The following is a 15,316-nucleotide window of genomic DNA, read 5'->3' on the forward strand; positions in this document are numbered from 1 at the left end:
TATATCCACTGAGTAACCTCTGCTGTGCCTCTAAACTATTTCTTACCTGCATTTCATCTGTAATATCATCAAGCCTTCAGTGTGTGAGTGTTTTACCAAGAATCCTTACAAACCTCAGGTCAGGCTCATTACTTGTGTATTACAGGTTGATCTTCAGATTAAAATAATAATGCATGGACAATTTTCAGAGCATAATATTAACAATAATACACCCATTAAAACATTTTTTTAATTTATTGTCATTTTCAAAGTTTATTGAAATCCTTCAGCCTTGTTATATTTTATGATTTATACACATTAAACTGTGTTACACATGAGCTACTGGGACTGCTCATTGGCTGGCAACAAACAAATTATTACAGTAGTCACAAATCAGAGTCACTGTCTTGTGGTCATTACAACATGTTGGCACTGCGCGCAGTGGTGGACTGTTTTGCCTCTTCGTCAGGCTTCAGGCACGTATTCATTTTCAACGTTTGGCAGCAACGTCCTGCCCTGCTCTGCCGTGAGACACGCCAACAGCAACGCTGCACCAACTGTGACAGTAAACTACGACAAACAGTGAGTTAATTCATTGTAACAGTGACACAAAATGAGGAAACAGGAAAACACATTACCAATCATTTCCTGTTATCTGCATGCTGAGCTAAAAAAAAAACAAACACTTTATATTCAGTCAAACATATTCACCATTATAAATTATAATGCACTTACTAATGCTTTATTCTGCATGTCCATATTGTACAACTACTACACTACACAGAGTTTTCCCCGGTAACCTTCTAGTTACTGCTCATTGACAGTTTGTATGAATTCCAATTTTAATAACCTAACCCTAACCCTCAGAATAAGACATTAGAGTCCTTTTTATTGACAAATAAACAAAGGCATTGTGCTACTAATATGCATGCTAATAAGCAACCAGTTAATAGTGAACATGTGTACCTCACTGTAAAGTGTGACACAGCTTAGGTCTTCAATGGCCTTATAAACAAATCAAAATACATTTGGAAAAACAACAATTTTGACTTAAGAGAATTGTTAAAAACAAAGATGGGACTTGAGGGCTTTGCTAAATGGAGGTAAAATTTGGTCCAAAGTGTTTTGTACACAGTTTGCAGTTATATTGGCGTTATAGTAAAAGTGATAAAGTAATAAGTATTTCGAAATACATTTCTACAAAAGCATATTTTCAATTTTCTACAGCTCAATGTTGGCGAGCTAAAGAAAAAAAAAGCCATACCCCCACTTTAAAGATGCAGTATATATGCTGTTGAAAGTAGCCTGAAGGTGCACAGACACACATCAGTCAGTGCATGGCCAGCAACCATGATGTTGTGTTTAATGACCTCAGGTCCGATGAAGCAACCGCTCCATACACATGTCCTCTGAGTCATTCAAATGATAAGTGCAAAGCTGCAGAGTTGATATGAATCAGGGCACGCAACGCACACACGTTCATGGCCAGAACATACCCCAACTACCCCATAATTAAAATACATGATTTCAGAAAGAATTGCATGATGCAAGCACAAAAGCAAAACAAAACATTCTTGAAATGAAAGATTTGACCTTTTCACATCCCTGTGAGAAAACAACAACTACAATAATCTTATCTGGCTTTTGAATGTGTCTGTGAGTGATTTGATTATTTGCATATTGAGCCAATCCTACAGTCGCTTATGGGATTAATGCAGTTTTTTTCTCACAAGGTTGTAAACATGATTGTCTGGTGTAATTAATGAGAAAGTATCAAATGCATGTACAGTGACAAGACAATCTAGCAAATGATCTCAGCTTTGTAATTCTTCCGTGGCTTGATCTGCATGTCAATACTGGATCTAGGAGCTCAGTGGAGCCCAGCAGCCACGTGTCTGGCTCTGAATTTATGATCATGTTGTGTTGGTGTCACGCCGGTGATGTGTTGTGTGGATTCAGGCCCTGACTTGATGGAGTGTAGTTACAAATTAATTGAGGATCACTATCAGTTACGTAACAGCCTCTCCACACATACGCATGCACACAACAAAGTAATTAGCTTTCTGTTAATTAGGTAATTAAGCAAATGAATAGGGGCTCCTCTTGATTCCCAAAGGGGGACGGATGGCTTTCATACGGTGTTTTTCCCCTTGCTGCTGGCGGCTGTAGCATTCAACACGTAATGAAAGAGAGAGGACTTCTGGAGAAGATATACAGATAATGAGCGGTACAGAACTATTAAATGAGCGAAAGAGGGAGAAACTGGAGAACTTGATACCTTGTGCACGATTCTGCAGTTGTAGAAACACTTGTAGGTGATTTCGTTTCCAGCCATCAAAAATAAATAATAAGTAAAAGAACTCATACTTTTTAGAAGGAAAGTTTTATAAGGCTCACCGTGAAATTAAATTGCACCATTTCTGTTCAAAATGTAGGAGCCAAACATGAAAATGGTTTAATGGTGTGACTGTTTTTCTTTGTGTAATTGAATTCTTTAAGGCATATATTATTAAATCACAGAGGAATACATTTTTCATCTTATTATAAATCATCTACAAATGCTCACTTGTTTTTCATGGTGTAACTTTTAACAAACTCACACATTTGTCCATTGCAGTGGACTCCATGCACGTCAGCAGTAGTACATTGTAATGCAAAGCAAATCTGTTACTTATGTGTGAATGGGAATATAGGTCCTGTCTCTTTAATGCTCAGTGTCCATTACATGGACAGTTATATTTTCAGCCACATCAAGAAAAAAATAAGACCAGAAAAACTGCAGCAAAAATCACCCTGAAATCTCTGTTACATGTTTTTAACTTGTTGTTTCTATTTTATCTGTTTGATTTGCTGGAATGTTCCTGATGATTTGGGTTTGTATAAATGTGATTAATATCATTTAAATCTAAAAGTAGAAAGACTCAAGAGAATTTGCCACATGTTGTTAAATGTGGCTTCTGAATATTTTGAATGCATATTTTCCTTTATGAATCCAGCGGTTTGTAGGTTTTTACTATCCAGCAATTTGAGGTATTCCACAATCAGTGTCTTTCGCTTGTCTTGTCATGTGAGACATTCTGAACAAGTATTCAAGACAAAGCTACATGTTTTATCATGAGTGTAGCAGAGTCCCTGCTCCCCACTCAGCCTAAAGTGATATGGAGCATATAGCATAGTGTCACACAACTCATACACACATTCTGTTGTCATTTCCTACATAATTAAACAGCATCCGTGTTGACTGGAAACCTGTTTAGTAAGTATAGTCCATCCATTTAGCACAGGCTCTTCACCAAACACATGCAAACAAGAGCCCAGAAAAGGCAGCTTTTTTTATCCCACTGTTTATAATAAATAGGTCTGATGTCACTGTTACCATGGCAAGTGCTAATAACACCAAGCTTTGACCCACATCCTCTTTTTAGTGTTTGAGGAGTGAAGTATAAAACCATTAGACTTATTTTATAAGCATGCAGGTGATGAACTTGAACCCGTGTTTCTTTCAGCGTTCACACATTTCATACGCTGATGATAAACTGGTGTGGTTTCAACACCATCGCTAAAAATGAGGTTTTGATGGTCATTTAAAAAAAAAACACATTTAGAACATTCAACAAGTTGTCATGCAAGAGAGGTTTCTTTTGAAATGTGGCACCAGGATTTCGTAACAATGTGTATGTCAGAACAAATCACAGAAGAACAGGAGCACTTTCCTAAAGATCAGCAGGCTTTTCTTGTGTTTGCTACGAGCAGGGCCAGCTGTTCTCTTTGCCTATGATCATTAGAGCAGTGTCTCTGAACAGCACAAGCCACTGGCTGCTGAATCCTGGCATTGTTTGACTGGGGATACAATCAGGTTTGTGAGATGGCGAGTGTGCTGCTCCATAGCAATTTTTGTAACCATTTCAATTGGCTGTGAAAGTGCAGCTCAGTGTGGGTACGATCGGCACGGAGTGGAGGCAGACTGCCTTCTCAGCGCATTGTAGTATAACCACAGGGTACACGATGTAGACACACTCCGAAACCTAAGCAAGCTGTCCGTGTCATTGCTCACCCTCGGGTCCCGCACGGCAGACTTTCACATAGGATCTTGTGTATTTGGTAGTCAGACATGTTAAGAGATCAAAACAAGTCGTTTGATGTGGTTTGGCTCTGTGTTACAGAGTTCGCTGTGGACAATAACAGAAATGTCGTCAGGTTTCCTGTCAAAACATCTGAATCAGGCTGCACTCTTTTTTAAATCAGCTTGAATCCTTTTCAAGGTCAAATCAAAAAGACTAAATAAATCAAGATCTCTGTATGGATAGTTCTACACCACTGATATTTACCTTCATGGAGAAACATTTGCAAAATCATATTGAAATATAATAATTAAAATGTTTAATTCATTGAGCTGTATTCAGGCTTTACATCTAACAAAACCTTCCACACATCTGAAACATTTCACCCTCAATAAATAATTTTGATAGCTTTTCATTACAAATTGCTTGAAATCCTTAATTTGGTCAAGAGACATTTGTAAAAGAATGAAGCAATATGTAAGGCCTGTCAAAACCAGGCCAGCCTAAGACTGAGCACAGACTAGTCCACGTCAAGAGTGAGTCTCTGGGACAAGGCCAACAAAAACAGTCCTATCTCAAGACTGAGACCAGCACACAGCACCTTTTAATTCTGTTCTTTTATAGTTAACTATATTCACGTAATGCAATACACTGGTTTTAAACCTCAAAGGAAATCATCAGTGATTGTGGTTGATCAAGACCATAAAAAAGTCTGCATGTTTAAATGAATTGTCATGTAGGGATGGGACTTCATATGAGGTAGCATCAGACCTTTCATAATTACTTACTCACTTAGTCTTTAGGACATTTTATTTTAGAACATCCCTGTGAAGCTTAGTTTTAATTGTCAGCACATCTTCTTCAGTCCCTGAAGGCCTCCAAACTTAGGCCTATCTGAACTTTGTCTTAAAAGCCGCCACAAATGCTCATATTACTGCGTATAATATGGAAGACGCTGTTCGTGATGAAACCACAAACAACCTAATTTACTAGTCACTGGCGCTACAAAGCATTTTTCAGCTTACTGCACTGGTTTTACACCTACATCTTTACTAATTCGGTTCACTCTCACTGCTGTCATCACAGCATTCGCTATTTATGGCACAACGCTCTCATAAACCCACTGTGTACTATACCTACCGAGCACCCAACAGCGATGAGTCAGCCAACAGCTCAAACATAGTGGAGCACGTGGCAGCTAAAGAGCCAGGTATCTTCTCATGAGCTGGTTGAGACCAAAGCGGAGCTAGCAGTGAGTGAGTATTGGACATTTATCTGGTGACCAGAAACACAGCTGAAACCATGTCTGCTGGATGTGTTGAGCCACTTGCTAGCACATTAGCCATATCAAGGTGAGAATGTCAGTGCTCTGTTTAGAGCTTGTTGTGTTGCCCCTGAATTTACAATAATAAAAAATAATAATAAAGTAATAATAATATGGGATTTCATGGAAATTTTCACTGAATGCATTTTGACATGTCACAGTGGGAACAGCTAAGGTGGAATTAACAAAATAAAAGATGGCTGAATTCCATGTAGCTGTTTCAGTTTCGGGTCCTGGTATTGTGCAGGCCAGCTCACTCTCACGCTGTCATGGTGTAGTGGGACACTTCAGCAGTGTTACTGCTATTACTAACAGCTGTGCTTTTCTGACTATGACAAGTCGAAATGTCTGCTGCGAAAAGGTCGAGCAAACGCTGATTATCAGTCCCGCGTTGACTGGAAATTCAGAAATACAGTCATAGTTGCAGAGCCATCGCTAGACACTGCTTTCCTGACCTTTGCGAGATTTCTTTGAGAGGCGTTTCCCATCTTACCTTAGAAGACATGCCGGTAAGAGCATCATGTGAAACCGCTGCAATTAAATGTGATGAATCAGCAGTAAATGGCTTGGCTTAAGTGAAAGACGAGGTATTAACACGCCCCACATGACAGAGTGGTGACACTGCCCTTTCAGATACAAGTCACTGATGACTGTACTGTGCAAGAAGGAACACAGATGAAATGATAATTGTATTTTTATTTCCATTTTATTCACTTTGTCCATGTCACTGCAAAAATCATGTTTACAAAGGAAACATTGTCCGCTTATAACTAGTTTATCAACCAGTCCAAAGTTGATATGCGGTATAAAAGTTGTGTGATAATACCAGAAGCACTCAGTTTACTGTAGCCTACTCTGCAATAAAATAACATGTTAACTGTGTTAGTGAAGTTATCTCGGCATGGGTGACAACGTCTCATTTGAAAGGGTTCTGATAGAAAAATAGGGTTTTCTATTTTCTGTATTAACAGCGGTGGTTGTACAGAATCACACAGGTGAGTCAGTAACTTACAGTTTAAAGTGTGCTTTTCTTTGGAGCAGCGGTCTACGCTGACTCGGTGACTATTGAAACTCACCACATCTGTCTTGTTTGACAAATCATGCAAAATCTGGGACTAACATGACCTCGTATTGCTTCCTTTAAAGCAGACAATGCGGTATTTTCCTCTGTGCGGTGGTTAGAAGGACATGGTCCAGTAATTCCATCGATTGGGGAAACAAGCACAGACAAGTACTAAGAGCACCACTAGTTGAGCACAAAAATGAGCAGAGTAATACACGAAACAATCTGTGACTGCATTTAGAGCAGGGGGTCTACTTTCAACACGGGTATGGAGAGAAATGTCAAAAGCGGTGTGGCTGAGAACATTCAAAGAGGCACCTTTCACAATGGATTTTGCTCATTAAAAAAACTGTCAGAAACCAAATGTTGCATTTCTTAGGGCCATACCGTGTTGGGATATATTCTGATTCCCTATGATGGCTTTAGAACTGAGGGACACTGTGATTGGAATAGGTAGTCATGTGCAATATTTCCAAGTGTTACCCTTATTTAAGTTTGATGTACAGTTGATGAAGTTTCAAGAAGCCAAATGGGACATTAGGTAGGAAAAACCCCAGCTGAACAAAACACCATTAGGATGCAAACTTACACGGCAGAAAAGTGCTATGGCACAGAGTGAGCTGACTTAATTAAAACAGTTAAAGCACACTAGATTCTGTAGGGGCTACCTCCATACTGGGAATAAACTGTGAGGTTCACAGGCCGTGCAGAAAACAGGACCATGACAGTGCAGTTCAGTATAGGAGGAAGTAAAACCCACATGAACGAATGAAGGACATTTACGCTGGATATACAGTCTCTGAGGAGTTCAGAGCTTTAGGACCCACATTGAAAAGAAACAAGGCATCAGTCATTAAAAGTTATAAAAATATATTGATAACATTTGTTGAATGTAAAATAATATCCTTGATCATGTTGTGGACAGCGCCTTTATGGCAAGGCAGGTACAGAGTTCGGGTTCAAATAAAAAAAAAAAAGTGCATTACAGTCTAATGTCTTGAGCGTCCACCTTCAAAGGCATGATGCTCCATGTGAGCTGAAAAAGTCAAAGTGATTCACGGTGAGTACAAATGATTCTTTTACACGCAAGACACCATTTGACTTTTCTGTCTCTGAGTATGAAAAAAGTGTACACTCGGGCCCGGGTTTCAACGTGGAAAGATAAGAGTTTAAAAGCTGGTATAATGAGTCCACAAACAGCTCCTCTGCCTGCAGGTTAAGCAGTTCAAACAATATAATTTCACCAATTTAACCTAATTACTTCACACTGCAGCTCATTCGAATAATTTTTGGAACAAAAATTCAACATGTAGTAACAGGACTAGGCTTTGTGAACGTGTTACTGTATGTGGAGCTGGTATGAAGGCATACGGGCCATTTGTCTTTCCTGCACCGTCAGTACAGCCCAGATTAGCCTAAAGCCATGTTCACTCCTTAGACTATCCACTGGCATGCCTACATGCTCTGGTTGGAACTGTGGCTGTCGAATGTGCAGATAGATCCACAGTGCAGATGCATACTTTTTTCCTTCATGATATGTAATACTTTCTATCAGGCATCTATAAAGCTTGAGCTAATTTCTATTTCTAAATCCAAAAGGTACAATGCATCTAAGTGGGAAAAAATGAGCATACTTACACTTATAAAAAACAGCTTTAAAAGATATGTACGGGAGGAGCTCATAGACTTTCCCCAAGATATTTGCTTCGTTAGCAAGAGATGCATCTCTATTCCAGATTTGTACGACATCCTCCCGATCTCGAACGCTAACACTGACGCCGACGACCTCATCCTCTGGAAAACAGACAGCGGACAGAACAGACGGTGAACAACTACAGTTGGAGTTGCTATGTTGGGCAAAAACAGATTTCTGTCACTGAGGAGGAATCTATCTCTCTATCCTCTCCTTCTGACCACACAAAAATATCAAGTTAGACTTATAGCAGCTCACCTGAGGCACAGTAATCTGCAAACTGCTCCCCAATAGTAGCAAGTAACAATTCTTTCCAAACTGTAGACTGAAACAAGAAGAACAACAGGAACTAATTAATAATTCAGGCATTTCTATTAGTACGTGACATTAGAGTGTGAAGCGGAGCACACCTACAGCGCTTTCTTTTGGTATTTTCATCTTCCATACTCCTCCTTTTGCATTACTTTCTTCCTCCCTGTTTAAGAAAAAGATTAAAAGAAAATGGATCCGTTTTATAATGCAACCTTACCAAGTGATCAGTTTTACATCACATTTTAAATACAGATTTTACTGAAGCTGCACTCTGGAGACACAGACACAAAATATTGGATAATGCAACAAGTTATCACACAGCAGAGGTGTCCATCAGAATGGGCTGCAAAACCTGCTCATGTAACAAACTCCTGAGCAGTTGGAGCATCACACTGACTGTACCGCTGAGGCCTAAAGTGTCTGTAAAAAAGGTAAAAAAAAAAAAAAAAAGGTATCTAATTCGGTTAAACACAACCTGGCAAACTTCAGACAAATAAGGAGCTCTTAACTAATACTGCTGCTCTGATGTTTTAACATTGCATGATTGATTATTGTTTCACTAGCTGGGCACTGGCATGTTCATCAGCACTCCAACCAATAGAATCCCTTTATAAAAAAACTTTAAAGACACTGGACAAAAAACCTTACTCGTATCACATCTGTAATATCCTTAAAAAGTATAGTTTTCTAAGTTTTCATAGTTTCAAGGTCTATAAATTTGCCTGCGCTACATACAAAAGTCTTCACGGTCTTGCCCCTCGACCTCTGAATGAATTTATAAAAAACAGGACTGTCAGGGGTATGAACACCAGGGCCTGCGACAGAGGAGATGTAGAGATCCCTTCCAGACGTACCACTTTTGGTAGAAATGTGTTGTCTGTCTTGGGGGGGGACATCTGGAACAGTCTTCCCTCCACAGTAAGGGAAGGTCTTACATATTCATCTTTTAAAGGAAAGCTTAAAGACTGGTTAAAGGATGCCCAGAAGTGTGTCCATTAAGTAGACTGAGACCACTGGATCTGGTTACGTTGGACTGTATTAAATTGTGTGCTTGTGATTGTAATTTTGAAATGTGTATTTTGTAATTGTTTTTTTTTTTTATGTAATGTGTACTTCTATGTTTTTAATGTGTACTTCCATGTTGTTTTATTAGGCAACTAACATTCTGCCAAAGGACTACAGTTGCAAATTAGCTAATCAGCTATAAACTGGCACATTTACAGCAATGTTCATCACTGTGCACTGTCCTAAATAAATAAATAAAAAAAATAAAAATAAAATAACAATCATGTTCAATGCATTTCCTTCCTCATTAAACACTTGCTGTCAAGTGTTCTAAAAACTTCATTGTTCACATCCATTGGAAACTATTGGCAGGAGTGTGTATATAGTCACATCCGAGCACGAGGGAAAAAAAAAAAGTACGGGGCCCATAAAAACATAAAAAGTTTCATCATGCTCCTACAATATAAGTCAAAAACTCCACAAGGAACCTGTAAGACATGCCCGACCAATTATAACACAACAAGTTGAACTGATGGTCGTACAGTAATAACTATGTAATGATTCCAAAGTATAACAATGTAATAATTCAAGCAAATTAAGTGGGAGTTACATCCAACACAACACAAATTTGCTTTAAAAAAGTTCTGACAGTACACGGCAGTTCCTGCATGAACTAGAGCCATAACGTGTTCAAGGCTGATAGCGTAATATTTACATTAACAATAACAGACTCACCACAGCGGCCTCCGCTCTCCACGCATTAAGTGATAGCTACATCTCAAAGGCAGGGCCGTGACTGGAGGGATGTTGTTGTATACACTCCAGAACATCTGCAGATGGGAAAGCAGACAGATAACACCTACAACATGTTGAAATGAGCTGATCTTTTTTCACAAAGCCAGAGTTACTGCGGTGCAGGAGCAGAACTCTGCCTCCTTTATCCAGTTCGTATCGAGTGTATTTACAACGCTGTGGTACACTGACAATGGCAATAAAGCCAAATCCATAAAGTGCCAGCATGCTAAAAAGCAAAGCATTTCACTAGCTGTTCTGTATTTTCACTCATCAAACATAAACCCAGTTAGATAACACTTTGCTTGTCAGTGTATTTTAGGTGGGTTTGTTATGGCTGATGGAGATGTTATGGCCTCCCTGGAACAATATACTCCACAATCACTGCTCTAAACCTCACACTGTTGTAGAGACAGGCGACAAGCTGTGAAACGCATCTCAGCTAATCAATGAATATCTATCCAGCTATGAGTCTGACTTTGCTTCAGCTTATTCAGACTGGATCTCCGAGTCTGTTTCATGTCTGTTTTTACAAAAAATTAGCAACATCAACAGAACTTTAAAACCACTGCAAAATGTTATTAACTCTAATCTTATCTAACTAACTAAGATTTGACTGTTGTGTGATGTCCTTCTTTATATTTAAAGTGACAAGGCATCGTTGCATCATACTGAAAGGCAGTGAAGTATGCACACACACACACAGTGTACAGTAGACATGCCACACAAGTTACTCAAGAACAGCTTTACAAAGCAACAATCTGAAACCCTTTTAATTTCCCCCCCAAAAAAAGATGATGTAATCTGGTGTCAGCAACGCGTGCGCTGCATGTTCACGTCTCATGATAAAATTGTCTTGATTTTTTCCCCACTAACCGTGCCAGCTGTAGCTCTGAGTGCCAACGAACTGCTCGTCCCCTTTCATCAAGCACGCTCTTCCCGAGCCAACCGGACACTCTGCCAAGTCACGCATTTGATATTTGCTCCTCAAGGTGATGAGGCTCTTTAAGCTGACACCAAATCTCACCTGAACGCTTTGCACGGTGTAGATCTTCTTCAGGTTGGACTCACATTCTGCAGCCGTCGTGCCTGGCAACGACCTGCAGGAACAAGCGAGAAGGCACAGAACGTGGTCAGCTAACCTGTTTTAATGACAGCACTTTTAGGCTCTTTTGCACTGCATGCATGCACTTTTACAATCTCGTTTCTGATGTAAGAGGCACAACAGCAGCACTCTATCAAGTCTTGAATGATTATTATAATTGTGAGAGTCCAGTGTGGCATCTTCAAATGTCTTCTTCTGACCAAAAGTTCTGTTTGAATAGTTTAAGCAGAAGGAAACAGCAAATCATCACATGTGAGAAGCTGGAGCCAGAGAAAACACTTCTGCTTGACAAAACGACTGCTGATTATAAAATAATGTCAATATTGTTGCTGATTCACTTTCAGTTCACGGCCTGATAATCTAACTGAGCATAAACATTGAAGTCTTAATGGGGTCTGAGGTCTCTAGTCCTTTTAAAGCTTTTAGGGGATCTTTACTAACATTTGACCCTGCTCAAGTCAACTCATTGAGCAGACCAGGTGACTGATTAAACCTCAGTGTCATCCAGACTTTGGAAACCTTTGCTCCAAGGCAAAACAGAAAAGAATAAATAAAGCAAAGCGCACCTGACAAACAACATCCCCCTGATCTCAAAAAGAGCAGGAGAGACACACTGTAATGTTTAACATGCATTTTAATGACAAGTACAGACACACTTATTTTGACTGGAGAGTGTCCCAGGCAGGAATACAATGCATTACAGTCAACGTTTGGCGGCTGAAAGAGGTGAAGTCTTTATTAATTCACTGTGCCGCTTTTTAGGGAAATTAAAAAAGTTTTAATTTCAGGCTCCCCTGCAGGGAACCAGCCGCAGCAACTTCAGCTGCGTGTCTGAATAACCTAAAAAATGGCGAGTAAACATGTACGCAGGAGTCACAACACAGGCGTGCAGAAGGTAACTTTTAGGGCCGTGTTACACGCAGACGCTCTCCGCTGCATCTGCTCAGGAGGCCCGCGGAAAGCTGTGGCCTTCGCCGCTACTTTCCCTCCATGGCTCCCGCTCGTCCCTAAACTCTGAACCCACGGACGGACGGGACAAACGTTACCTGTCCAGCCAAAACGTCCACGGGGAGTGCAGAGGCAGCGCTGTCGCTTCGTCTTCTCGGTGTTTCTTTGTGATGTTTTCCAACTCTTTCTCGTCGATGTCAATGTTGTTCTCAGAGGAGACTGTCTGTCCGCTCAGGCCGCCTCTGTCCATCTGTCCATCTGTCTGACCCGCGGGGACCGCCATTCCAGCAGCCTCAGAGCTCGTTTTTAATATCCCCTGTATGAAGCTGCTTAATAAAAACACCCGGTTTGGCCTTATCTCCAGACGCAGACGCGAACTACCGCTTTTCCGCCTACCGACTGCTGGCGTAACTGCGTCAGAAACGTCCAGTTGGTCCGTCACAAAGAGCAGGAAGAAGAGGAGGGACAGGAGGTCTCACTCCGACTGATTTTACTGTAGCAGAAACTGACCCGAAGCACAAATCCCCCACCAGCCTGGAAGCAGACTCACAGAAACACATATATTTAACGACCATGTTAGAAAAGAGCAGTGCTCATGTAGGAGGTAAACTACAGCTGCTGCTGTTGTTTGCAACTGTATAGCTGGTAGAGTCTGGCTTTAAGAAGTAGGTTACTTTTACCAATGTAGGTTACCACAGGTTCTTTGCACTGATGTGCACTTCTGCATCACATCAGCAACCAGACCACAGCTCTGAATGTGCAGAAGCAGTAACAATCTAATATACAGACCTAATATATAGGTCTGTGTTAGAGTTTGACTGATTAGTGGACCAGGCCATGACATTGCTGTCATTTGCTTGTCACAGATATATGGGCATACGTGCCAGATTATATATTAACAGGGGATTCACATAATGTGTCAACCAGGGAAGACGGTCAGGTTTATGTTTCACCCATAAAGTGTCTTCCTAAAATCAAAATCAGCATTTGTCTAAAAAATCCATTATCAGCCATGCTATACTGTATAGATACTGTCCATCTGATATTTTCCTACCTCTGTATAACATATATATTTACATACATTTTTAGTAAGAGCATTATTTTGTTACCATTATTCTTGATATTATTTCAATATTTCATTTCAATATATCATGTAATTTTTTTTCTTCCCGAGTGACACATCTTCTCATTACACTATCTTCAGTTTCAAGCCCATTGTTGCCTGTTTCAGGACACTTTTGCGAAAGTCCTCAACAAGGCAGGAGTGTGCGAGGTCCCATACCCATAGAGATCCGTGTACGTGAGCCAATCAAGCTTCAGCTGCAGAGCAATGCTGAAATATAAAAGGAAAGACATGCATATTTGGATTATGCAATGTCATGATGGTGTGTATTGTATGGATATTTTAATTTGTGTTATCCTGTTATAGTATTTGTTCTTTGGACATTTAAGCACTCAAGCAAACAAGAAGTGAGATTTCAAAGCTCCAGCAATCGAAATCCCAGCAAATCTCAGCTGTTTACCATAGATCTGTGAACATAACTGTACCAAAGCCATTGATGAACTCGCCACTTTTAAGATTGTAACCATGCATTACTATTATTGTATGAAATTATGGTTTCATGAATAAGAAATTAATTTACTATTGCCACTTTCAACCATCAATACTCTTACACCATTGGACTCCAATCACATGTGTCTAACTTCAGCAGCCTCAGGCATGACTGTGAAACCACAACTAACTGGAACCCACAGTTCCGGTCAGTTGTGGTTTCATTTTTAGGTGTGTAAATCATCCTGGCATTAACAATATTTGTCTGTAAATCAACAGTGACTGCTAATATGTCTGACATATTTTATGTTCTTGATGCTCCTTGGAGCTGGCTGCAGGGGGTGCTGGTGAATCACTGCAGCAGCAGGTGCAGCAGCTCTCCATGATGGCAACTTATAATGTACAAGTTCTGTTAGGAGCAAGATTTTCTTATTGAGGGACCAAACATATGGCCATAACGTGTTCTGGATGATTTGATATTTCATTTTTCTGAAAAGTCAGCTTGCAGTCAAGCAGTGTTTTTTAATGAAGAAAACAAGCATTTATTTTACCCTCCGTTCAGAACAGAAAAGGTCCCTTCAGCTGTTTTCAGGCCACTTGTCAGACCCTCTGCCACATCTCTGAAAGGCAGCAGATATCGCCTTTGTCACACCCACCTCTCCTCTGCAGAAGTAGCTTCTGAGGTACCACTCTGCACACCACCACTGTATTATGCAACTATTTACCTCATTTGAACCTACACTGTTAGCTCATCCTCCAGTCTCTCTCATCAGCTACACTGAAGCTGTGTGATGCCTTTCATTCTAAATCATACTTTTGTCTGTAGCCTGCCTTGTGCATCATTCCGAACAGTAAGGATAGAGAGCAGGGCTATAGTTCAAGAGTAGTCTGGATACTGGTCTTGCTTGGTTTATTTCCTGTGTTATTTCCTTCTGTAGCTTCAGCAGCAGCAAAAGCAATACCTTTGTTTAACGGGTTGCAAATACAATCAGTTAACACAAGTGTGTGTCCAAAACCTGGAAATTAAAAAAAAACAAAAAACAATCTCATAAAAACAGAAGTCCTCCAGTTCAAATATGTATTTATAAACCTTAAATAAACCTTATAGTGCATAACAGTGACAGTGAGGTTAAGAAAGTCCAAGCTTGTGTTTCTTTGGGACATTGTAAATAAAAGGTGAAAAAGCAGCATCTCTCAGTGTGAACATGATGCACATCCACTGTGTAATAGTGTGTCACATACAGATAAAGTGGCCGATGACCACAAATCATGCCTCTGTTATCTCTATTTTTTCCTCATTTTCATCTTTCAGTAAAATGATTTTATTGAAAAGGTGTTCACATATGTCTCATATGTGTGTGTGATACGCCTAGAATTATTATATAATATATAATAATGATATTATTTGTATAGTGATTTTCTAAAATGTAGTCAGGTGTATTTTTGTAAATGTGTTTTTCACAATACAATGTCAGAGGACAT

General features: G+C 39.9%; 1 protein-coding gene across 1 annotated transcript; it reads right to left on the reverse strand.

The window, feature by feature from the left end:
• Positions 1 to 6,042: 6,042 nt before the first annotated feature.
• Positions 6,043 to 12,681, reverse strand: LOC121618484 (eukaryotic translation initiation factor 4E type 3-like). The gene is made up of 7 exons (XM_041953999.1): positions 12,381 to 12,681; positions 11,257 to 11,329; positions 10,173 to 10,267; positions 8,535 to 8,595; positions 8,379 to 8,445; positions 8,066 to 8,221; positions 6,043 to 7,463 (listed from the first exon to the last, which is right to left on the reverse strand). Exons 1-7 carry the CDS (start codon positions 12,563 to 12,565, stop codon positions 7,417 to 7,419), a joined length of 684 nt encoding a protein of 227 aa, XP_041809933.1. The 5' UTR covers positions 12,566 to 12,681; the 3' UTR covers positions 6,043 to 7,416.
• Positions 12,682 to 15,316: the final 2,635 nt, after the last annotated feature.

The sequence above is a fragment of the Chelmon rostratus genome, chromosome 2 (assembly GCF_017976325.1).
Source record: "Chelmon rostratus isolate fCheRos1 chromosome 2, fCheRos1.pri, whole genome shotgun sequence".
Taxonomy (NCBI): Eukaryota; Metazoa; Chordata; class Actinopteri; order Chaetodontiformes; family Chaetodontidae; genus Chelmon; species Chelmon rostratus.

Excerpts from the sequence above, each read along its gene's own strand:
- LOC121618484 (XM_041953999.1), bottom strand. The coding sequence starts at position 12,565 with ATGGCGGTCCCCGCGGGTCAGACAGATGGACAGATGGACAGAGGCGGC. Across the intron at positions 11,330-12,380 it reads TGGACGTTTTGGCTGGACAG|GTCGTTGCCAGGCACGACGG; the intron begins GTAACGTTTGTC and ends TTGTTCCTGCAG. Across the intron at positions 10,268-11,256 it reads ACACCGTGCAAAGCGTTCAG|ATGTTCTGGAGTGTATACAA; the intron begins GTGAGATTTGGT and ends TCCCATCTGCAG.